We start from the raw sequence: 25,000 nt of genomic DNA, 5'->3' as shown, positions 1-25,000 counted from the left end.
GATCTGATATTCTCTTGACAACTGGAGAAAATAAGAAGGGGTATAGTGACTGAGTCAAAGGTCGAAGTCCCCCAAAACTAGCACTGAGGACACCTATGAAAAAGACAAGACCTTTTCCCACAGAATTTATCTTTAAAGGGTATCTAGATTGGCAGTTTCACAACCTTAATCCACGGGGGAAAACTGCTGTAGAGGGAAACACCTCTGCATTGCAGTGGATCGTGGATGCTGCCATCTACCACGCCCCCGTGTGCCTGGCATGGGTTGATGAGAGGCTGCCAATCAATAGCATCACACCAAGGGCATTGTGGATGTCATAAATAATCCACATTGGCAGATGTTCATGTCTACATTTGATTAAATTGCAGATGACAACGATAATGCACATTGGCAGATGTTCGTGTCTACATCTGATTGGAAAGAAGCCAGGAAAGTAACATTTTGGTTCAAGACAAAGAAAAGTGTCTTACCTTGGCAGCATCTTCTTTTTTACAGATGTCTTGTACAGAGTCCTCATTAACGATGTCGTATACAGCGTCCTCATTAGCGATGTCTTGTACAGAGTCCTCATTAACGATGTTGTATACAGTGTCCTCATTAGCGATGTCGTATACAGTGTCCTCATTAATGGTGTCATATACAGCATCCTCATTAGCGACATTGTATACAGTGTCCTCATTAGCAATGTCTTGTACAGTGTCCTCATTAGCAAGGTCGTATACACTGTCTTCATTAGCGATGTCTTGTACAGCATCCTCATTAGCGACGTTGTATACAGCATCTTCATTAGCGATGTCGTATACAGTGTCCTCATTAACGATGTCATATACAGTGTCCTCATTAGCGACATCATATACAGCGTCCTCATTAGTGACCTCGTATACAGTATCCTCATTAGCGATGTCGTATACAGCGTTCATATTAGTGATGTTGTATACAGTGTCCTCATTAGCGATGTTGCATACAGCGTTTTCATTAGTGATGTCTTGTACAGCATCCTCATTAGCGATGTCATATACAACGTCCTCATTAGCAATGTCTTGTACAGTGCCCTCATTAGCAATGTCGTATTCAGTGTCCTCATTAGCGATGTGATATATAGTGTCATTAGCGATGTCTTGTACAGCATATTCATTAACAATGTCTTGTACATTGTCCTCATTAGCGATGTCGTATTCAGTATCCTCATTAGTGATGTCGTATACAGTGTCCTCATTAGCAATGTCGTATACAGTGTCCTCATTAGCGATGTCATATACAGCGTCCTCATTAGCAATGTCGTATACAGCGTCCTCATTAGCGACCTCGTATACAGCATCCTCATTAGCAATGTCATATATGGTGTCCTCATTAATGATGTCTTGTACAGCGTCCTCATTAGCGATGTCATATACAGCATCCATATTAGCGATGTCATATACAGTATCCTCATTAGCGGTGTTGCATACAGTGTTCTCGTTAGTGATGTCTTATACAGTGTCCTCATTAGTGATGTCAAATACAACGTCCTCATTAGCGATGTCTTGTACAGTGTCATTATTAGTGATGTTGTATTCAGCGTCCTCATTAGCGATGTCTTGTACAGCATCCTCATTAGCAATGTCTTGTACATTGTCCTCATTAGGGATGTCGTATTCAGTGTCCTCATTAGCAATGTCATATACAGTGTCCTCATTAGCGATATCTTGTACAGCGTCCTTATTAGCAATGTTGTATACAGTGTCCTCATTAGCGATGTCGTATACAGCGTCCTCATTAGTGATGTCATATACAGTGTCCTCATTAGTGATGTCTTGTACAGCATCCTCATTAGCGATGTCATATACAGTGTCCTCATTAGCGACCTCGTATACAGCATCCTCATTAGAAATGTCGTATATGGTGTCCTCATTAGTGATGTCTTGTACAGTGTCCTCATTAGCGATGTCATATACAGTGTCCTCATTAGCGATGTTGCATACAGCATTCTCATTAGCGATGTTGCATACAGCGTTCTCATTAGTGATGTCTTATACAGTGTCCTCATTAGCGATGTCATATACAACGTCCTCATTAGCAATGTCTTGTACAGTGTCCTCATTAGCAATGTCGTATTCAGTGTCCTCATTAGCGATGTGATATATAGTGTCATTAGCGATGTCTTGTACAGCATATTCATTAACGATGTCTTGTACATTGTCCTCATTAGCGATGTCGTATTCAGTATCCTCATTAGCGATGTCATATAGTGTCCTCATTAGTGATGTTGTATACAGCATCCTCATTAGTGATGTCATATACAGTGTCCTCATTAGTGATGTCTTGTACAGCATCCTCATTAGCAATGTCGTATTCAGCGTCCTCATTAGCGATGTTGTATACAGTGTCCTCATTAGTGATGTCTTGTACAGCGTCTTCATTAGCGATTTCGTATACAGTGTCATTAGTGATGTCTTGTACAGCGTCCTCATCAGCGATGTCATGTACAGCGTCCTCATTAGTGATATCGTATACAGCGTCCTCATTAACAACGTCATGTACAGCATCATCATAAGCGAAATCATATACAACGTCCTCATTAGCGATGTCTTGTACAGTGTCCTCATTAGCGATGTCGTATATAGCATCCTCATTAATGATGTCATATACAGCGTCCTCATTAGCGATGTCTTGTACAACGTCCTCTTTAGTGATGTCATATACAGCATCCTCATTAACGACGTCATATATAGTGTTCTCATTAGCGATGTCTTGTATAGCATCCTCTTTAGTGATGTAGTATACAGTGTCCTCATTAGTGACGTCATATACAGCGTCCTCATTAGCGATGTCGTTTACAGTGTCCTCATTAGCGATGTCGTGTACAGTGTCCTCGTTAGTGATGTCATGTACAGTGTCCTCATTAGCGATGTCGTGTACAGCGTCCTCATTAGCGATGTTGTGTACAGCGTCCTCATGGGGAGCTCGGAGAACACAGAATAAAGGTCAGTGCCCTGGTGGTGGAGACTGTGAATCACCCAGGGAGCTTGCTTGGTGTGGTGCATGGAGGTGGCTGATCACAGCATGGGCCGAGCTGATGCTGGGCCATCCTCCCAGGTGGTCCTGCGCCAGTGAAGCTAAGGGACGTGGCTCAGAACACTTTCTGCAGTGGGAATCAGTTTCCAAGTTCAGATATGCATTATCCAGAGAAGTGGGGAAATATTGAAAAAAAGAAATTGACAAATTCATGAAAAGCCTTCCATGAATGCAAGTGTGATTTTTTGTTAACCACTTTACATTCAGTATGCATTCACACATACAAAATATTTTTACAAGAAATCAGAAATTTTAATTTTTGTCAGTTATGTTAAATCCAACTTAGCTGTCAACATAAAGATTCTATCTCATTTACTTTGTGGTCTCCAGAAAATCTAGCACATAGTAAGTAGACCAAAATATTTATTAAATGAAAACACAGAGCAGGGGCAAGGGGGCTGGTAGGCAGACCGGGTTGCACCTGATTACCTGGATGATGATAAACTGCACAAAACCTCGGTCAGATTAATATTGAAACTGCCTTTTGCTCGGGCTCTTTTCTCTTGTGGAAGAAGGATGACCAAGAAGATGAACAGGAAAGAAATGAGAAACAGAGGCCTTTGCTTAGGAGCTAAAGGCCACCTTCTATAACACAAAATAGTCTATAAGTGGCCTTGAACTCTGCTGTGATTCAGTGACAGAGTTCCCTCATTTCTTCTACCCAGTTTGAAGTCCAGCGACATTGTGACTGTCTTCTTTACAACTTGCAAGACATGCTGCTTCTGCATTTGCCTGTTGTATGAGATTTACACTTGTTTTAAAGCCACATTTTGTTTCAGTTGGGCTGGTGGCCATACACCACATTAGTCAGTCAACAGTGAGATGGCTCCTCATGGAGGAGGCTTGGCTTGAGGCTGAGGGTCTTTTACCCACAGGGACAAGAGAGTTGCCATGAGGGGACGGAAACTAGGCTAATAACCAAGTGCTGCACAGAGTTCCTATCTGTCCCTCGTCACCATTTTCAGCTGGCAGGATTTGAGCATTTTAGGGCTTGGGAAGATAGTATTACTAAATCTACTAAAATACATCACCCATCCTTATAGGCTTTGTTAAGTTGCTGAGCAAATTAACTTCAATACTGAAGTGGGCCGCACTGGCCTGCGTGGTCCCCCACTCCTCTCAGAATTCGTGAGCTTGGGGCCTACTGGAGGGTGGGAGGTGGGAGGAGGGGGAGGATCAGGAAAAATAACTGATATTAGACTCGATATATGGGTGATGAAATAATCTGTACAACAAACTCTCATGACACACATTTACATATGTAGCAAACCTGCACATCCTGCACATGTAACCCTGAACTTAAAATAAAAGCTAAAAAAAAAAACAAAAAAAAAACAGGCTCTGTGAGCTGACCCAAACCCCGGGGGATCTTTGTGCTTTTGATGCACTGATGACTATGCCGGCCCGTGGGGAGATGTGCCTATAACTGCCCTGGGTTGTGTGACCACGGAGGCCACTTCATGATGATGGGCAGTGTCTGGGGCCTTTTGGGCTCGGTGCTTTAGGGCTTATACATGAATGCTGGACTCGCTGCATGGTGGCGAACACCCCATGACTAAGTGCATGTCAGTGTCAGCACTGGCCCACACTACTGGGTTCGTGTTTTCACTTTTTCATTCAGGAACTCGGGAGCTGGGGCCACCCCCTTGGCCCTTCAGGATCTCCACCTGAGCAGTGGGGATAATAAGCCAGACCGAGGGATGGCTCTGGTGAGGGTGGAGGAGTCACTGTACAGAGAGAGTGGGGGGGGTGGGTTTTATTTTTAGAAGTGGACACCTGCGATTGGGTTGTATAAATGGGAAATCTTTCCTGAGGAAACACACAGCCTCATCTGTACAGAAACGCACACACTCACACCACATGATGCAGCCTCACATGAGACACCACGAATCCTCAAGCACCCAAGTCAGCACCACCCAAAAAGGAGCACAGCTGCTTCCTCAAAAATTGGCCATAATATTTCCCTGGGGAAATCAGGTTTTTAAAAAACACTTCCACTGTGCTTATTCCTATCCCAATCCCAGGATCAGGGTGGCTCTTCACATTGAAACCTGCAAGGATGCCACACCTTTCTTGCCATCCAGATTGTTTTCTCAGTAAATAATTCCAGAATACTTACTAGAGTCACACCCCAGAGGGGCCGCCTGCACCACCTGCAATACAGAAACAAAGCTTTATGAGGGGTACGTCGTGTTGTGGATTGTTTTGCACAAGCCTCTGTTTCTCTCAGTGAATATTGAAAACTTGATCAGAAAGTGTGGTCAACCTCAAGGCCCCCCAAACAAGGGTAGGATACACACTGGCAAAGACATCAGCTTCTGGATGGTGGATCTCTCAGATCCACGTAGGTTGGCAAGTGCAAAATACTGAATCCAAGGAGAAGACTTTGCTTCCAAGGACAAGAACCCCAAGGATACAGTCTACAACCTGCAGCCATCATAGGTAAATGACATTTTGGATTACATATCAGTTGCTAAGAGTCACTTCTTCCACCCCCTCAGAAAACTGCATTTAATACCTGTAATGTACATTGTCGTTTTTTCACATGTAAAGTCAGTTGAAAAAGAAAGACACCAAGAAAGGAACATTTCTGTTTCAGGGAATGCAAGGCAACCTTACCCTCGGGTCGACTGGCCTCTCTCCATCTCCTCCCTCCTTGTGAGCTGGGGACTCCTCAGAGGCTAGGAGGACATAGAGCAATGGTTAGTCATAGATGCTTTTGTTCATGAGTTATTCAGGGAGCTCTGCTTAATGTGGACAACAGGACAGTGTGTGGGGATGTGTTTCACTAAAAGCACAGCTTGAGCTCCTGCTAAAAATCTTCCCTTGTGGAAAGACAGGCAAGAACAAGGAGTCGAGGAGCAAGAAATGGAGTCCCTGTCATTTTACTGATGGCAACTTAAGGCAACGGGAATGAGTCAGTCTACAAATGGTATTGAAGCACATGCTATAGTTTAATGAGAGTCCCACTGCTTACACTGTGAGGTTTGAAACCCAGTTAAATGGTTTTCTAAACCCCGTAAAACAATATTAGCTTGTAGGATTTATGTCCCAAGACCATTTTTACCTCTGTGCATACACAGTGGCTGTCCCTGCAGTTATTATGTGTTTTAGCATTTTGCACTTGAATAAAAGCAAAGCTTAGTAGACAGACTGGATTCAATTCTAGGCAAAACAGTCTACTGTATTTATTCACTAATCCTTTGTTATAACTGCTGATGGGAGAATTAGAAACACTGAAATTATATCCTTGAAAATTAATTAAAACACAATTATTAATCACACAGTAATTTTTCATCCAAGCCTCCTTTTCTTTGTCATGCATGCTTATTAATTGAGGCTGGAGACTATCTATGCTTGTTCAGGCCAGCCAACATAGGACAGTTTACTTCAAGAGAGGAGACATGGCTTGAATGCTGGTATGTTTTAACTGCAGCACAAACAGTCGCAACAAGTGTGGTGAACAAATCACCAGATGGCCCTTTGCTGCCTTATTTGTCATTGTGCCTTACGTAGAGCTTGCAGGATTTGATTATGACTATGTTTTGGGGTGATAATACTTTCAACTATTCCTAAAATAGTGCTTCAGTCTTATCTGTTTGGGGTCAGTTGCTGAGGATTTTATAAAAATTAATGAAGTGTGTGAATCTAAAGTTTTATACAAAGGGTGAAATATTTGTAAATCATTTACCTTGTAAGAGACGAAAATTTAGAATATATTTTAAATATATAAAAAATATATTCAAAAATCTACAACAACAAACTAAATAAAAATCAGACAACTTTTTAAAAATGGGCAAAAGACTTGAAGATATATTTCCCTAAAGAAGATACACCCGGCCGGGCGCGGTGGCTCAAGCCTGTAATCCCAGCACTTTGGGAGGCCGAGACGGGCGGATCACGAGGTCAGGAGATCGAGACCATCCTGGCTAACCCGGTGAAACCCCGTCTCTACTAAAAAATACAAAAAACTAGCCGGGCGAGGTGGTGGGCGCCTGTAGTCCCAGCTACTCGGGAGGCTGAGGCAGGAGAATGGCGGGAACCCGGCAGGCGGAGCTTGCAGTGAGCTGAGATCCGGCCACTGCACTCCAGCCTGGGCGACAGAGCGAGACTCCGTCTCCAAAAAAAAAAAAAAAAAAAAAAAAGAAGATACATCCACTGATAGTAGCACAGGAAAAGCTGCTCAGCATCATTAGTCATAAGGGAAATGCAAATGAAAAACACAAGTAGATACCAATATACACCTATTAGGATGATTTAAAGGAAAATAACTGTGGACAAAGATGTAAAGAAATTGTAACCCTGATACATTAGTGATAGAAATGGATAAAGTTGCAGCCACTGTGAAAAACAGTCTGCAGTGGCTCAGAAACTTAAATAGAGAACGCCTGTTGGGCCCAGGAACTCTACTCTTAGGTATATACCCCAAAGAATAGAAAACAGAAATCAAACAGATATTTGTATACTAATGTTTATAGCATCACTTTTCACAGGAGCCAAAAGGTGAAAATAATTCAACCATCAATGAACAAATGAATGTAATAAAAGCAAGGTAGTCTACATGCAGTAGTACATCATCCATCTGTAAAAAAGGAACGCAATTTTGATAGATGATACAACATGGGTGGACGTTGAAAGCATTATGCTTAGGGAAATAAGCCAGACACAAAAGGAATATAGTGTATAATTGTACTTATATGAAGTGCCTAGAATAATCAAATTCATACAAGAGAAAGTGGGATAGGAATCACCATGGCCTGGAAATAGGGGGAAGGTGCTGTATTGCTTACTGTGGACAAGATTTTGTAAGAAATCATCAAAATTTTGGGTGTAGATAGTGGTATTGGTTACACAACACTGTGAATATTTTGAATGCCACTGTGTGCACACTTTGGTTAAAAGGTTCAAATTATAAGTATTCTGTTATATATGTTTCCCCACAATAGAAAACATGCACAGCCAAGCCCAGATGCCAGTCTTGCTAGTTGCCTTCCTTTACTTTCAAGACTGGGCCGAAGCTCATCCAATCTTTCAAGGTTGCTGAAGATGTATGATGGAAGTCATCTGCATTGGGAGAGAAATCAATAGAGAGAGGAGAAAACTTGAGAATCCACATTACTCACTCTGCAGGGCCAAGAACTCTGTCTTCCGTACATTGCTGATCCATCTCGGTATTTCCTGGGGCCACCTCCTTTTTCAACTGAAGACTTTGTACCTGGAGGGGGTTCCCAGGTTTTTCACCTTGGCCTTGTCAGGACTGCTCCTCTCAGCTACTGTCCATTTCACCTCCATTCATGCGCATGCCACATCAGGCTGTGTTGTCTGGATGGAATGAATCCACTCCAAATGTCCCTTTCTGGAGGAAGTCACCATTATGCTCTACCTCCAACCCGTCCACACACACAGAGGCACCTCGCTCACGCAAGGTGTGTGTCGTTCAACCAAGTTTCATGCTCTAAACCCAGGTAACTTTTGAAACCCCAGTTTTGTTGATTCCCCCTACCTCAGGTGCTCCATAGATCATTTGTCTACAAAACACTTCTCCAGGCAATTAAATATTCCAAAGTGACCAGCAGAATTTGTATGTTAATTCTGACCTTGTGTTGTCAGTACAAGTGTTTTTCCCCTTCAAATGCATGTCTTTGTTACTGATAAAGGTAATGGATAATGCTTTTTTCAGCTATGTTGCCAAGCATATTTAGATTGCTTGGAGAATTTGACAAAGATGATAGCGACAATGATAATCTTATTTGTTTTATACTAATCTTTGTGTGTTACTTTCACCATTTCTTACATATTGCGGCCTACCATACATTGTGCAGTGAAATTAGTGCTATGCATCATCGTAGGAATATAAATTGGCAAAGCTAATTTAGAATATAGTTCTCTTGTCTCTTAAAAAATTTAGGCTGGGTGCAGTGGCTCATGCCTATAATCCCAGCACTTTGGGAGGCAGAGGTGGGTGGATCACCTGAGGCTAGGAGTTTGAGACGAGCCTGACCAACACAGCAAAACCCTGTCTCTACTGAAAATACAAAAATTATCCGGATGTGGTGGCATGTGTTGGGTGTCCCAGCTACTTGGGAGGTTGGGGCACGAGAATTGCTTAACCTTTGGAGGCGGAGGTTCCAGTGAGCCAAGATTGTGTCACTGCACTCCAGCCTGGATCTAAAAAAAATATATATATATTGACCAAAATGTCATTATGCATTACATGACTGTATATGAATGCTCAAAGCTACATTACTCATCATAGCAAAAAACAAAAGTAATTAAATGTCCATTAACTGATAAATGAATAAACACTATCTGTACGAATAAACACAGCAGACTCTGAAGGAAAACACACTACCAGCACGTGCTAAAGCATCAATTAACTTCAAACATAGTGTGCTAAAGGAAGTCAGGCTCCAAATATATATATATATATATATATATATATATATCCATTTCTATTAAATACGCGGGAAATTTATGGAGCTGGAATATCACAGCAGTATTGCTTAGGGCTGGAGATGGGAGTGGGGATTAAGTGCTGGTGGGCAAGAGAGAAGGTGGGTGAGGGAAACTTTTTTTTTTTTTTTTTTTTTGAGACAGAGTCTTGCTCTGTCTCCCAGGCTGGAGTGCAGTGACGCAATCTTGGGTCACTGCAAGCTCCACCTCCCGGGTTCACGCCATTCTCCTGCTTCAGCCTCCCCAGTAGCTGGGACTACAGGCACCCGCCACCACACCCGGCTAATTTTTTGTATTTTTTAGTAGAGACGAAGTTTCACCGTGTTAGCCAGGATGGTCTCCATCTCCTGACCTCGTGATCCGCCCACCTCTTTCTCCCAAAGTGCTGGGATTACAGGCGTGAGCCGCCATGCCTGGCTGGGTATTCTAATTTATGGAAAACTATTGCATCTTCCTTGATTTTTTTTTTTTTAGAAATTACTTTTAGGTATTTATATGGAAAAGTCCATGGATAATTGTTTAAATTCTTCATTCATGTCTTCAGTGGGTATAGGATTGGTCACATTGGTCATATTTTTCTACTCGGATTTCAATAAGAAACTTGTGGAAGAACCTGAAGGGTGGGATCTTTAGAGGGAGCCTGAGACAGAGCAAGACAAGCGAAGAAAGAGGGCAGTGCCACAGCAGAGCTGCCATTGATGTCCCTCGCCTAGATTCCAGAAGAGACATCCAGCTGTAGTCACTGAGGTGTAGGAAAACAGTGGAGCACCCATCAGAGAAAGCAGGGCCCAGGAACAAGGAGGCACTGATGGTGGCAAGGGGAAAAGACAGCTGCCATGAGGCTGCTCACATGAGGGTCTCAGGCTGCACAGACACCTACACCGGCTGAGAGATCCCGGTTTTCATAAAGGGTGTGGCCCAGCCAGGCCACCAACAAGCAGTTAACAAACAGTAGTAATACAACACTTTCCAAAGACCTTACTTGAGTAACATGGTGAGCCTCACACATTTCCAATCAGGATGGTCGCACAGTTCCTCCTGCTTTAGGACACAGAGTCTGCCTGAGGTCACAGGGGGTAGGTGCAGACTCTGAAGATGCACTTCGGTCAGAGACCCCACTGAACTCTGTCTACTGAGGGCCTCTGTCCTGTCTGCTGACCACAGGTCAGAGGTGCAGGCTGCACTGGGGAGTAAGAATGTCACCTTCTCAATTTTGGGAAAACTCACTGCCAGAACTGAGAATGGCTCTTTCTAAGCAGAAGGCAAACTCAGACTAAAGAAGGAGGCCAACCACATCAGGCTAGCAGATTGCCAAAGATACACTCAGGAAGAGCCCACATCTTGGGCCATCTTGGGTGGTGGCAAGATGAGATAGATGACCGCTTTTGCAACACATACCTGACAACAAAAAATCAACAACTGTAAAAGAACCAGAAAATCCCCAAATATTTACAAATTAGCAATGTACCTTTAAATAACTCATGGGTTAAAGAAGTCTCAATAGAGAATTAAAAATACCTTTAACTAAAATGCTCATCATCACTGGCCATCAGAGAAATACAAATCAACACCACAATGAGATACCATCTCACACCAGTTAGAATGGCAATCATTAAAAAATCAGGAAACAACAGGTGCTGGAGAGGATGTGGAGAAACAGGAACACTTTTACACTGTTGGTGGGACTGTAAACTAGTTCAACCATTGTGGAAGACAGTGTGGTGATTCCTCAAGGATCTAGAACTAGAAATACCATTTGACCCAGCCATCCCATTACTGAGTATATACCCAAAGGATTATAAGTCATGGTGGTATAAAGACACATGCACACGTATGTTTATTGTGGCACTATTCACAATAGCAAAGACTTGGAATCAACCCAAATGTCTATCAGTGACAGTCTGGATTAAGAAAAGGTGGCACATATACACCATGGAATACTATGTAGCCATAAAAAAGGATGAGTTCGTGTCCTTTGTAGGGACATGGATGCAGCTGGAAACCATCATTCTCAGCAAACTGTCGCAAGAAAAGAAAACCAAATACTGCATGTTCTCACTCACAGGTGGGAACTGAACAATGAGATCACTTGGACATAGGAAGGGGAACATCATACACCGGGTCCTATTGTGGGGAGGGGGTAGGGGGAGCGGAATAGCATTAGGAGATATACCTAATGTAAATGTTAATGGGTGCAGCACACCAACATGGCACATGCATACATATGTAACAAACCTGCATGTTGTGCACATGTACCCTAGAACTTAAAGTATAATTTAAAAAGAAAAAAGAAAAAAAAAATCTTTAACTACATTAAATGAAAATGTGACTTGACAAGATTTCTAGATGTAGCAAAAGCAGTCCTTAGAGGGAAATTTATAGCATTGGATGCAATACATTAAAAATCACAAGATCTAAAATCAGTAATATCATGTTTCAATTAGGAAACTGTAGAAAATAAAGGAAAGCAATGTAAAGCAAGTAGAAGTAATAAACAACATCACGGAAGTCAATAAAAGTAAAACACTGAAATCATCAGAAAATCAATAAAAACAAAAGCTGGTTCTTTGAGATGCTCATTACAATGAATGAACTTCTATGCAGGCTAACCAAGAAAAAGAAGATAACACAAATGACCAATTTCAGAAATAAAAGAGGAGCCATCTCTACTGAACTGTTGGGCATTCAAAGGATAATCAAGGAATATTATAAACAATTCTATGACCGCAGTTTGGTAACCTCAGTGCAATGTATCAAGTCCTTGAAAGACAATCTTTCCAAGGTCACACTAGAATCCTAGATAATTTGAATACACTTATTTCTATTAAATAAGTTGAATTCATATTAAGAGCATTCTGAAAAAGAAAGCACCAGACCCAGATGGTTTCCTCTCATGAAATCTAACAAATTCTTCAACAGGTGAATACAAAGACAAAAATCCATTTAATGCAATATTATTTGGTGATTTATTGTGCCATTTTTTGCTATTAAGGCATAAAAAAGGAAGGAAGCTTAAGTATACATCAATTTAGTGAACTAAATTCATCTGAAAAAACTACATAATATATGATTCCAACTATATGCCATTCTGGAAAAGGCAAAACTGAAGTGACAGTAAAAGTATTAATAGTTGCCAAGGTTTCTGCAGAGAAAGGACAGAGATTAATGAGAAGAGGGGATGAACATATTCTTTATGAGACCATAAGGATGAACATAATGTTATAAATATTTCAAACTTCATATATATGTATAACAGAAAGAAAGAACATTATGCAAATGATAGACTTCAGATAATAATGTGTCAATATTTTCTCAGTATTAGCAAATGTATTACAGTAATGTAAGATGTTAATAATAGGTGAAATTAGGAAGTAAGGGTGAGGAGACAGAATAATATGGGAACTTCATGTATTATATGCTCAATTTTTTTTTTTTTTTTTTTTTTGAGACGGAGTTTCACTCTTGTTGCCCAGGCTGGAGTGCAATGGCGTGATCTTAGCTGGTTGCAACCTCCACCTCCCAGGTTCAAGTGATTCTCTTGCCTCAGCCTCCTGAGTAGCTGGGATTACAGGCACCTGCCACCACACCCAGCTAATTTTTTTTGTATTTTTAGTAGAGACGGGTTTTCACCATGTTGGCCGGGCTGGTCTCCTACTCCCAGCCTCAGATGGTCTGCCCGCCTTGGCCTCCTAAAGTGCTGGGATTATAAGTGTGACCCACCATGCCCGGCCATATGCTCAGTTTTTATGTCAATTTAAGACTCTCTAAAGAAATATATTAGTTGAAAAATAATAATATAGCACCACTCTTTCAGGGAGATCTATGCTAATGTTTAACAACCAGGTAAGTTCTAGACATTAGCTTGAAATATTGTCTGTCATGAAACATAAACGAAAATGGACTTTTAAGTAGATATTTACTTTTGTGGTTGTAGTAATACTTATTGACTAGGCAAATTAGAACTCTGACACATTAAAAAATAAGGCTTAATCTCTTCATAGTTTCCTCTTACATATGGGACTCTGAATACTCCCCACAATTGCGATTCTTAAATCAACTTAATTAATGAACTTCCACAGTACCTTCTTGTGGGTACATCTTCTTCTTTACCCAGAAGCCATGATGCCTCCGACGCTGGATGGTGGACACGGCATATCTTCTTAAAACCTCTGTGAGAGAAGATGCTGGTGAATGCATTTACAATAGAGAGGGCTGTTGACGTCTTGCTGACAGAAGACCAGAGGGAAAATAGTGATAATCAGTTTTAAGTTTAAACTTATGATCCTGTTCTTTACAGGCTTCCAAGCAGAGCCTGCTGAATCAAAGTGATTCAGTGAGCACTCAACACCCCTATCAGACAGACCATGGGCAGTGCCTTCACGGAGAGGAGAACACAGCAGGATGACTGCGAGTGCAGGGCTGGTGCAGAGTGCGGGCCCGGATTCAAATTCCACTAAGCCATGTGGACCTGGCAAGCTCATGTCGTCCCTCTGCCCTCAGTCCTCTGCACTGTCATGATGAAATTTTAGCAATACTTTTTAGGCCCTACTTCTTAGGTATCACAGTATAGGGCTAAAAAACCACTAAATACAGGAAAACCTTAAGAGAGGATTGGTACTTCAGTAGTGCTTTCCAAGTGTTTACTACATGCCAGGAGGAATAAGCTGGACACTTAGTAATGGCTGAATATGGAGAGGGTGCTTGGATGGCTCCGGGGCAGTGGCGCATGGTTTCCTAATCGGCTTTTCCGTGGGCATGATGCCTTATGGCTTATGGAGAACATCAGCCCTGAAGGGAGGGCAGAGGAGGGGCTGTGGCGGGGATTTTACACTTGAGGGTGCTGACATTCAGAGATGATAAGTGACGAGCAGAACCCCAACCCCGATGAGTGAAGGATCTGAGATGAGAAATGTATTTGGTTCCCTAGAGACAGAGATTCCTGAACAACTGACACCTCTACATCACGCCCTCTGCCAGAGACCTAAGAGACCCCCTCACTGTCTTTCTCCAGTCCTCCTAGCCCAAGGTGTGTGGGTGACAAAGGTGATGCTCTGGAGGAGATACCTGAGATAAGGACAGGTCCTTAATGATAAAGAATTCTCCTTCCTCTTTCAGATCCTTGACCTCTCCAAGATGACAGTTTATTTTAAAGGCTGTCATCTTTGTGGCCTTCCTCCCCTCTCCCTTCACCCTGTCAGCTGCCTCTCAGTGACTGTCTCCTCCAGTGACTACACTGAGGGACCGGGGTCTACTTGCCTCCCAAGGCTGCTCAGACCTTCTGACACTGCAAAATGCTTGTCAAAAGATGGGTCTGCAAAGAGTAACTTCCCTTCCACGGATCAAACCTGAATATGCAAGCTACTGTGAAGTAACTGGAAAAGTGGCCATGTGGGCTGGTGCTTTGGTGGTTTAATGAATTAAGTCTGCAACCCCCACTGCCTCCTTCACTATTGATCAGAGCCGCCTGCAATAAGGTCGGGCTAAGAATGGGCAGTGGCTGCGCCAGCTCTGGGTGTGCCTTCTCCGCTCATTCTTTCCACATCCAAATTCAGTTTCTAATTTACACACTCCACATCCATCGTTAGACCTTGCTGTGGCAGGGGACAGAGTCCTGTCTCTTCTTAGGGAGACCTCTCCATAGCCACAGGAACCTCTCTGATGTTCACCCCAAGCTCTGTTCTCCTTTGTCACCAAATGTCCCTTCCATTAACCCAATGGCCCTGTCTCTTCTCCCAACCCTTTAACAGTGATCTCAGAAAGCCTCATGAACCCTAGTGAAATCCCCCCATAAAATCCCATTTTTCTTCCTTTCTGAAAAAAAGTCTGATGCTAGATTGCTAATGTTTGTTTTCAGAGTTTGACTTCTACCTTCAGAAAAATGTTTCTGTCCTTCCCCTTTTCTGTAATGTCTGTTATTGCAGGAGTAATCAAGATTCTCTGGAAATAATCAGGCAGTAAGGCTGCATTTACTCTGTGTGTTCTCTGGAAGTGTGTTCACAAGATTGGTGCTACGTTTATTTTACTGTTCGGTAGAAATAAAAGGAAGCCACGTGGTCCTGATTTGCCTTGTGAGTTTTAAAGATTCTTATATTTTAGTTGTCTTTGTCAAAATTCTAGATATATTTTAATGTACACCTTGATGTTTTCTTCTAGATACTATACACGTATGCATTACCCACATTATTTATTTCTCTGTGTTCTTCTGTGACCCCCTGCTTGCTCTCAGAGACAACCTAAATCCAGAAAATGGAGATCTCATTTTCCTTTCTCAGAGCCTTCTATGTGACTTAGAGACTACCATGTCCCTGGCTTTAAGACTAACTCCATATCACAGAGAGACAACTTAGATCTTTCTTCCCAGAAGTCCAGTAGTCTTCAGAGGACCCCCCATTCTTACACAACTAGGTCATCCAGGTCTCAGGCAAGCCCCCATTATTTTGTAAAATTTGAGCTATCACAACTTTACAAACTTTTATGTTATTACAAAGCTTTGTCCTCTTTTAGTAAGGATTTTAGCAACAGTGACTGAGTTAATAAAAAAGAGAAGGAACTACTAGAAGAAAGCATGGAAAGAACGCACGAGGTAAAGTTCAACCTAGAATGACCAGTCTCACTCACTAACCTCAACATTGTCTTATGTGTTCAATGGACCTGTGCAATCCTTTGCTCTGTTCCCTCCATCACCTTCCTGTGTAATTGTCCCTTGGCTTTCCAGGTAATGGCAAATGAAAGCAACATGAAATAGTCAAACTCCAAATGAACAAATACTAACATACATGCTAGGATTCAACCACAGCATCCTGTCACTTCTTAAGACCCTTTAAAAGCCCAGCAGGATGGCCACTAACTTCCTGACTTCTACCAAGTCCCTTTCAACCTCCACAGACCCACATACACTGCTACTGTATTTATCATGGAGGGTACAGGGTTCTGCCCTTGTTTATGCATGTATTTTTTAAAGACTAAATTTAATACCATGCACCAGCATTAATTATATTTATTTCTTGTCTTGGTTACAAAAATAATTGGCCAGGCATAATGGCTCACACCTGTAATCCCAGCAGTTTGGGAGGTCGAGGAGGGCGGGTCATTTGAGGTCAGGAATGCGAGATCAGCCTGACCAACATGGTGAAACCCCATCCCTACTAAAAAAAAAAGAAAAAAGAAAACACAAAAAATTAGCCAGGCAAGGTGGCATGTGCTTGTAGTCCCAGCTACTCGGGAGGCTAAGGCAGGAGAATCCCTTGAACCTGGAGGCAGAGGTTGCAGTGAGCTGAGATCGCGCCACTGCACTCCAGCCTGGATGACAAAGACTTCATCTCAAAAAACAAAACAAAACAAAACAAAACAAAAAACAAAAACAAAAAACGGGTTGGGCCGGGCCAGGCGCAGTGACTCATGCCTGTAATCCCAGCTCTTTGGGTGGCCAAGTTGGGTGAATCATGAGGTCAGAAAATTGAGACCATGCTGGCTAACAGAGTGAAACCCCATCTCTACTAAAAACACAAAAACTTAGCTGGGCGTGGTAGCACATGCCTGTAATCCCAGCCACTCGGGAGGCTGAAGCAGGAGAATTGCTCGAACACAGGAGGCGGAGGTTGCAGTGAGCTGAGATCATGCCACTGCACTCCAACCCAGGCAACAGCGCAAGACTCTGTCTCAAAAACAAAAACAAAAACAAAAACAAAAAAAACCTCCCCTAAAAAAATCAATTATTAAAGATGAGAAAATACTGAAATACTTATATTTTAAAATAATCACTATAACCTTACATTTTCCATTTAGTCTTCCTTTGCCTTGTGTCAGCAGTCATCATGTGAGGGGCTGCCTATGTTCAGCCCAGGCAACCCACAGCGAGAGAGGGCATAGCGGGGAGATGGCCCTGGTGAGTGCTGAGGCTCTTCAAACCAGCTGCCAGAAGAGTGGCAACCAGGGTGATACAGCAGGCTAATTATTTAGTGGTATTTTGTGTTCTTACTTGCCCCAGGTTGTGTAGTTCATAGACTTTTTTTTTCTTTTTCTTTTTTTTTTTTTTAACATTTCTATAGGGGTCATTTGAAGTTCATAATGCCATCAAATATCAATCAAGGGTCTTCCCATTATTTACCGGCTTTGGGATATGTGCTGAGGAGTGCCCAAGCGCTGAAAGAATGTGACCGGTTGTCCCAAGTGTTGTCCTCCAACTCAAAATCCGCAACCGTTCAAAAGCATTTGGGCTTTTATGTGCCTTTCACATAAAGACTATGACACAGCTAAACTATTCATGTACTAATACCTGCCCTGAGCTATGTGACCACGGACACCACCCTATAATGTGGCTAATGTGTAGGAACTCTGCAGGCTCAGATCATTCCACACATACACGCAGATGTTGGAACTCCCTTGCACAGCGACACACGATCCCACGGCTGAGTGCTGAGGGCAGGTCGGTAGTTCAGAGCCTCAGCACTGGGGCCGTATGCTTGGGATCCCATCTCGGCTCTTTTGCTGAGGGGCTCATAAGCTTGGGCACATTCATCTCTGTCTTTTTCTGCCCAGCGAAAGGTGATAGTAAATCAATCATGCCATATGTCTGTGGTGATGGCCGAATGATTCGATGTAGGTAAAGTGTACAGTGTAAGTGCTCATGAGGCTTAATTATCAGTGAAATGACCTGCTTTAGATTTCACAGCTTAATAAGGCTCAGAGGCTTACACACCTGCTTGGCCTAAAACCAACCACTTTATCAAAATTCAGACCCAGTTTTGAAAGAAGCAGATAAAGTTGTCAAAAGTGCTGTGTCTGCCTCAGCGCACACTCAGTCCCCTCCACACAAAGGGCACCCCGTCTGCCACAATGGCCTAGTGGCCTGGCTGGCAGAGACAGTGGCAAAGCAAAGGGCAAGAGATCCCTAATCCCATCACCATGGCGATAGGACATCATAGACATTTCAGGGTGAAGGCAGAATCCACACTGTGGGGTCCAACTGCTGCCATGCAGACAGCTGTGCTTTTACATGTACAGGAAGGTCATTGAAGATAAGTGTTTTATATCCACGGTCAACAGATGAGATGACCATGAAATGAACACCAGTGTGCTGGGTGGAGCAGCTTATCTATCCAGTCTTCTGCACTAAAACCCGTGAAACAATAGCATCTTGCCTTATTTACTAACACATACAAGTGCCTCTAAACTTAGACAGTTTCCAAGTCACGGAACCGACGACCACTGTGCTCCTGCACAGAACTCTGCATGATGGCTCGGGAGAACTAGGGCACACAGTCCATCCAAACAGCATTAACAAGTAAATAGGTTTTCAAAGCTCTTGACATGCAAATTATACAATTATCCCTTTAATTTTTATCTTCATATATATGTACATGATCTACTTGTTTCTGAGTATAAATAATACTGTATGTTCTTAGTTAACAATCTCTACCAATTCGTTCTATTTATCTTTCTGAGTTGAAATACTGCATTTCATTGGGTAACAAAAAAAATATTTGACTAAGATTACTCTGGAAAGGTGAGAAGGTTGGGTGATTGACTGTCATTGACAATTCTATGATTTTGGGTAACTCCCAAAGCATAAAAATAAATATGTATTTTATTTCACACATAGACAATACACACTCTTATTACTTTAAAAAATTAATATGTGAATGGAAATGACTTACTGTAAATTTATTAAAGTAAATACACATTTCACAAAAAAAGAAGAGAGGAAGGAAAAACATGTTAAAAACAAAGATAGGTACATTTTATTGTGTGAAAAGCCTCCAACCCATCCACACTACTGTGGCTTTGTTCCAAACTTTTGGAAAGTAATGATTTCATAGGTTCTTAATTAGGTTAAAAAATGCATTAAAATAGGCTTTGCCACATTCTCTCCTAGGGAATAACTTAATTTGTGGGGTGGGGAATGGAATGTTGAAAGATGCAGGATGTAAAAGGAAATTGTATATATATGTGTGTGTGTGTATATATGTGTGTGTGTGTATATATGTGTATATATATGTGTGTATATATGTGTATATATGTATGTATATATGTGTGTGTATATATGTGTGTATACATATATAGAGAGAGATTTTTTTTTTTTAGATGGAGTCTTGCTCTGTTGCATAGGCTGGAGTGCAATGGTGCCATCTCGGCTCACTGCAACCTCCACCTCACAGGTTCAAGCGATTCTCCTGTCTCAGCCTCCTGGGTACCTGGGACTACACCACACTGGGAGTATACCAGCTGCCACCACACCTGGCTAATTTTTTGTATTTTTAGTAGAGACAGGGTTTCACCGTATTGGCCAGGATGGTCTTGATCTCACTTCGTGATCCTCCCGCCTTGGCCTCCCAAAGTGCTGGGATTACAGGCCTAAGCCAAGACACATAGTTTTTAAATGAAGAAAAATTTCAAAGGTACCCTGCTTGACACAAGGATCAAATATATAAATTGAGAAATAAAACATCAACATGAAACATATTTGTAACTGCCTATGGAAAATACAGAGGATTATTTTTAAAATAATATGTTTTGAAAGTATTAACTAGTAATTTGAAAAGACCACCTTTGACAGGCCAGGGTGAACATACCTCGAATGCGGGAACACAGGTTCCCCATAAGAAAAATCAAAATCAGGAAAAATGAAACCACAAAGGTTCAATCTGCTCTGACCTTTGAAAAACTCAGCACAGATAGTGGCACTTAGGACCGAGGGCAAGAGATCCCTAATCCCATCACCATGGCAATAGGGCGTCATAGACACTCCAGGGTGAAGGCACAATCCACACCATGGGGTCCAACTGCTGCCATGCAGACAGCTGTGCTTTTACATATACAGGAAGGTCATTGAAGGCTCAGTGTTTTATTGCAAAAACTGAACCCCAAGCCCACACATTATTATTCTGTGCTTCCTAAAATAAGTTATGAGATGGGAAATAGGGTACCCCCAAATATAGCCAATAGTGAGAGTTTCAAATTGAAGAGGGGCACGACTGATATGTTGAGAACAGACAGAGATTCCATTCTGTTTTTTTCTTTTTCAACTTTCATGTTAGATTCAGGGTGTGCACGTGCAGCTTTTTTCCCTGGGTATATTGTGTGCTGCTGAGGATTGGGGTATGAATGATTCCAACCCCCAGGTACTGAACAGAGTACTCAGCGGTTTTTCAGCCTTTTCCTTCCTCCGTCCCGCTCCTAGCGGTCCCTAGTGTCTATTGTTACCATCTTCATGTCCACGGGTACTCAGAGTTTAGCTCCTACTTATAAGAATATGAGGCCTTTGGTTTCCGTTACTACATTAGTTCATTTAGTGGCTTCCAGCTCTAGCCATTTTCTCTCAAAGAACATAATTTCATTCTATTGTGGCTGCATAGTATTCCATGGTCTATATGTACCACATTTTTATCCAGTCCACTGTTGATGGGCACCTGGGTTGATCCCACGTCTTTGCTATTGTGAATAGTGTTGCAATAAACATACGAGTGCACATGTCTTTTTGGTGGAATGACTTGTTTTCTTTTGGATACATGTTCAGTAATGGGATTGCTGGGTTGAATGTTAGTTCTGTTTTATGTTCTTTGAGAAATCTCCAAACTGCTTTCCACAGTGGCTGAACTAATTTACATTCCCACCAATGGTGTATAAGCATTCCCTTTTTGCCTTATCCTTCTCAGTATCTGCTATTTTTTTGACTTCTTAAAAATAGCCATTCTGACTGGTGTGAGATAATATCTCGCTGTGGTTTTGATTTGCATTTCTCTCGTGATTAGTGATGATGAGCATTTTATTCATGTTTATTGGCTGCATGTATGTCTTCTTTTGAGAAGTGTCTATGACTATGGCCCCTTTTCAAAGGGGGTTATTCATTTTTTGCTTGTGGAATTAAGTTCCTTATAGATTCTGGATATCAGCCCTTTGTTGTATGATGGTCTGTGAGTAATTCCCCCCATTCTGTAGGTTGTCTGTTTACTCTGTTGGTTTCTTTTGCTGTGTGACAACTCTTTAGTTTAATTAGACCCACTTGTCAACTTTTGCTTTTGTGGCAATTTCTTTTGAAGACTTTGTCATGAATTATTTCCCATAGCCCATATCCAGAATGGTACTTTTGAAATTTTTCTTCTAGGATTATTGTAGTTTGAGGTCTTAAATTTAAATATTTAATCCAATCTGAGTTAATTTTTGTATATGGTGAAAAGGTGACCAGTTTTTTTTCTTTCTTTCTTTCTTTCTTTCTTTTTTTTTTTTTTTTTTTTTTGAGAGGGGGTCTTCCTCTGTTGCCAGGCTGGAGCGCAGTGGTGCCATCTCAGCTCACGGCAACCTCCACCTCCCGGGTTCAAGCAATTCTCCTGCTTCAGCTTCCCAAGTCACTGGGATTTCAGCCACGTGCCACCACGCCCAGCTAATTATTGTATTTTCAGTAGAGACAGGGTTTCACTATGTTGGCCACGCTGGTCTCGATCTCCTGACCTTGTGATCCTCCCGCCTTGGCCACCCAAAGTGCTGGGATTACAGTTGTGAGCCACTGTGCCTGACCAATAAAGTACATTATTAACATCAGTAAAGCTCAGGAAACATAGATTTCACCATATTTTTGTTTAATTTACAGTTTTTCCTGAGTCTTTGGAATAGATTCCTCCCTCCATGAGCCAGAGAACTTGCAATGTTCACGGCAGTGTCTTTAAACGTAGCAGTAACAGCTGTGGGTTGAGAACACAAATCTTCCACTCTTCCTTTTAGAGCCAGCAATTCACGGTGCTCTCTGTTTTTTTTTTTTTTTTTTTTGAGACGGAGTCTCGCTCTGTCGCCCAGGCTGGAGTGCAGTGGCCGGATCTCAGCTCACAGCAAGCTCCGCCTCCCGGGTTTACGCCATTCTCCTGCCTCAGCCTCCCGAGTAGCTGGGACTACAGGCGCCCGCCACCACGCCCGGCTAGTTTTTTGTATTTTTTAGTAGAGACGGGGTTTCACCGTGTTAGCCAGGATGGTCTCGATCTCCTGACCTCGTGATCCACCCGTCTCGGCCTCCCAAAGTGCTGGGATTACTCTGTTCTTATTCGGCATTGGGTAGGAGCATCTGGGTGCTGGGCACGGCACCAGTGCCCCCTGGAGGAGGGAGCTAGGAAGTCCCTTTCTTCCTTCTCTAAAACCTTTTTTTCTTTATCTAGATCCAAGTGTCTAGCCTGTATCATTTTCTTCTCTCTGGATAAGTTCTTTTAACATTTTGACAGATCTACTGACAGCAAATTTGTGTTTGTCTGAGAAAGTCTTTATTTTTCTTCACTTTGGAAAGATAATTTTGCTGGATACAGAATTTTAGGTTGGTGGAGTTTTCTTGCTTGCTTGCATGGGTTCTGAAGAAAAGTTTGATGTGATTTTTATTCTTATACTAACATGTGTTAGGCCCTGCTAAAGCCCAAGGTGGTTAGACTCTGGTGAAACGGTTTCCCTGGGGCAGGCTTTTGCTAAGGAGAACGGAACGCCCTGGGCATATTTCAATGTAGTTACTTTTCCCCTTCCCTGTGGGAAATGGGAGGAAATTTTTCTCTGATGTTCACAAGAGCCTCTGGCAGAGCTCCTGGAGGTTCCTGAAAGTGTAGGGCCCCCTAAGACTGGGCTCCCTTAATTCTTAATTCTCAAGTTTCTGTACACGGAGCCTCCAGCGATTTGTCATTTGCATTTCAGTCTTCCCACTGTGGTTCTGGCGCCGCAGCCAGCCTCCGATCCTGTTAGGCTGGGACTTGCTGCCTCTCCAGTGGGGGGATAATGGTTTGCCCTGTTAGCCTCAAGTCTCTGGTGGATCTAAGAAAAGTTGTTAATGTTCAGCTTTTCAAGGTGTTTTTTGTTGTTGTTGTGAGGACAGGAGTGACAGCTTCCAAGCTGGAAAACAGAAGTCACATTTCGGGTTTGTGTCAAGATATTTTTCCAATGACACAGAATGATGCCACGCATATTTCCATACATGTCTTTCGATGCAGCTGTGCATGTGTTTCTGTTATCCTAAGAGTGAAATACCTGAGTCCTAAATGTGCTGCTTTCTAGAACTAGTATTCAATGCCAAACACAGTGTCCCCTCCAGCAGATGAGAGTTCTTGTTGCTCCAGATTCTCTCCAACACCTGGGGTTCTGTCTTTTAAATTTCAGCCGTTTTGGAGGATGTGTTATCTTGTTGTGATGTTAATTTGCATTTACAAGAACATTAAGAAAGTTGAACACATTCAAGTATTTGCTTTTATAAATTACATGTTTAAGTGTTTTATCCATTTTTCTTTCTGTTAGTGATTTTTAGGAGCTCTTTACATATTGTTGATGTGAGCCCTCTGTCAGTTCTGTGTTCATAGATCTGTTCCCATTCTGCAACTTGCCTTTTCACTTTCTTTAGTGGTGTCTCTTAATAAACAGAAATTGTTCATTTGAATATAGTCTAATTTATCAATTTCTACCCTTAAAACTATGTCTCTTTGTGATCTGTTTAGTAAATCTGTCCTCACTTATGGTCATAAAAATTGGCTGGGCATGGTAGCTCATGCCTGTAATCCCAGAACTTTGGGAGGTCAAGGTGGGCAGATAACCTGAGATCAGGAGTTCGAGACCAGCCTGGCCAACATGGTGAAACCTTCTAAAAATACAAATATTAGCCAGGTGTGGTGGCAGGTGCCTGTAATCCCAGCTACTTGGGAGGCTGAGGCAGGAGAATCACTTGAGCCCAGGAGGTCAGTGCCACAGTGAGCAGTCATTGTGCCACTGCATTCCAGCCTGGGTGACAGAGCAGGATGCTCTTTCAAAAATAAACAAAAAAATAAATCTAATGAACTCTAGGATTTCTAATTTGAAGACAGAAGCAATAAACAAAATGACAAACCAAAATACATTCTGTGTTTGATTAAAGCAGAGGTCAGCCATAACTCTGAACCTAAGAATAAAAGGAGGCCACCTGAAGCAGCTGTGAGTAAGCAGGAAAAGATAGGAAGCAGAGAGCGGATCCTCACGGCCAGATCTTAGAAAAAAAATAATAAATTAGGATGACATACTTTTGCAAAATTAAAGAAATCCCCTGAGGTGCTAATTCAAAATTTATTGTTTGCAATAAGACTAATAAAGAAATTCAGCTAGTAGTGGTATGTGCTGTGGGCTGAGTTTGATTTCAAGAACAGAAGAGGCAGGACCAGTAAGAAATAGCACAGATATATTTGCAAAAGCAGCCCTCCCACGTTAGGAAGAAGGGATACTTTTGCAGAGTGAACAGCACTACAACTGCTCATCTCTTTCATATACTATTACACATGGAATGACTGAGTTAATCCTGTGTTCCACACATAGTCCTCCCTGCCCCTAGTGAATAGAGAAACCCAATTTCACCTTGGCTATCTCTAGATCAATTACCTGTTAATAGGTTTACTGTTTTCTTTACCGTTAGTTTCAAGAAGAACTAAATATCCCCAAGTGGTATTTCAGCTTCCACTTAATGAAACCTGTCATCTAAAGAAGTTAGTTTCACCCGCAGGAACTAATATCTCTA

At 42.1% G+C, this 25,000-nt stretch overlaps 1 protein-coding gene across 1 annotated transcript; it reads right to left on the bottom strand.

The window, feature by feature from the left end:
* Positions 1-1,469: 1,469 nt before the first annotated feature.
* On the bottom strand, positions 1,470-13,988 carry LOC103222885 (uncharacterized). The gene is given in 10 exon segments (XM_073007122.1): positions 1,470-1,843; positions 1,846-2,062; positions 2,112-2,432; positions 2,512-2,942; positions 5,174-5,207; positions 5,674-5,735; positions 8,054-8,101; positions 8,104-8,118; positions 13,590-13,676; positions 13,871-13,988. Coding segments are annotated over 10 exon segments (1,707 nt in total).
* Between the last annotated feature and the right edge of the window lie 11,012 nt (positions 13,989-25,000).

The sequence above is a fragment of the Chlorocebus sabaeus genome, chromosome 19 (assembly GCF_047675955.1).
Source record: "Chlorocebus sabaeus isolate Y175 chromosome 19, mChlSab1.0.hap1, whole genome shotgun sequence".
Taxonomy (NCBI): Eukaryota; Metazoa; Chordata; class Mammalia; order Primates; family Cercopithecidae; genus Chlorocebus; species Chlorocebus sabaeus.
The sequence above is the reverse complement of the archived record's forward strand: the minus strand, read 5'-3'. Positions and strand labels throughout refer to the sequence as shown.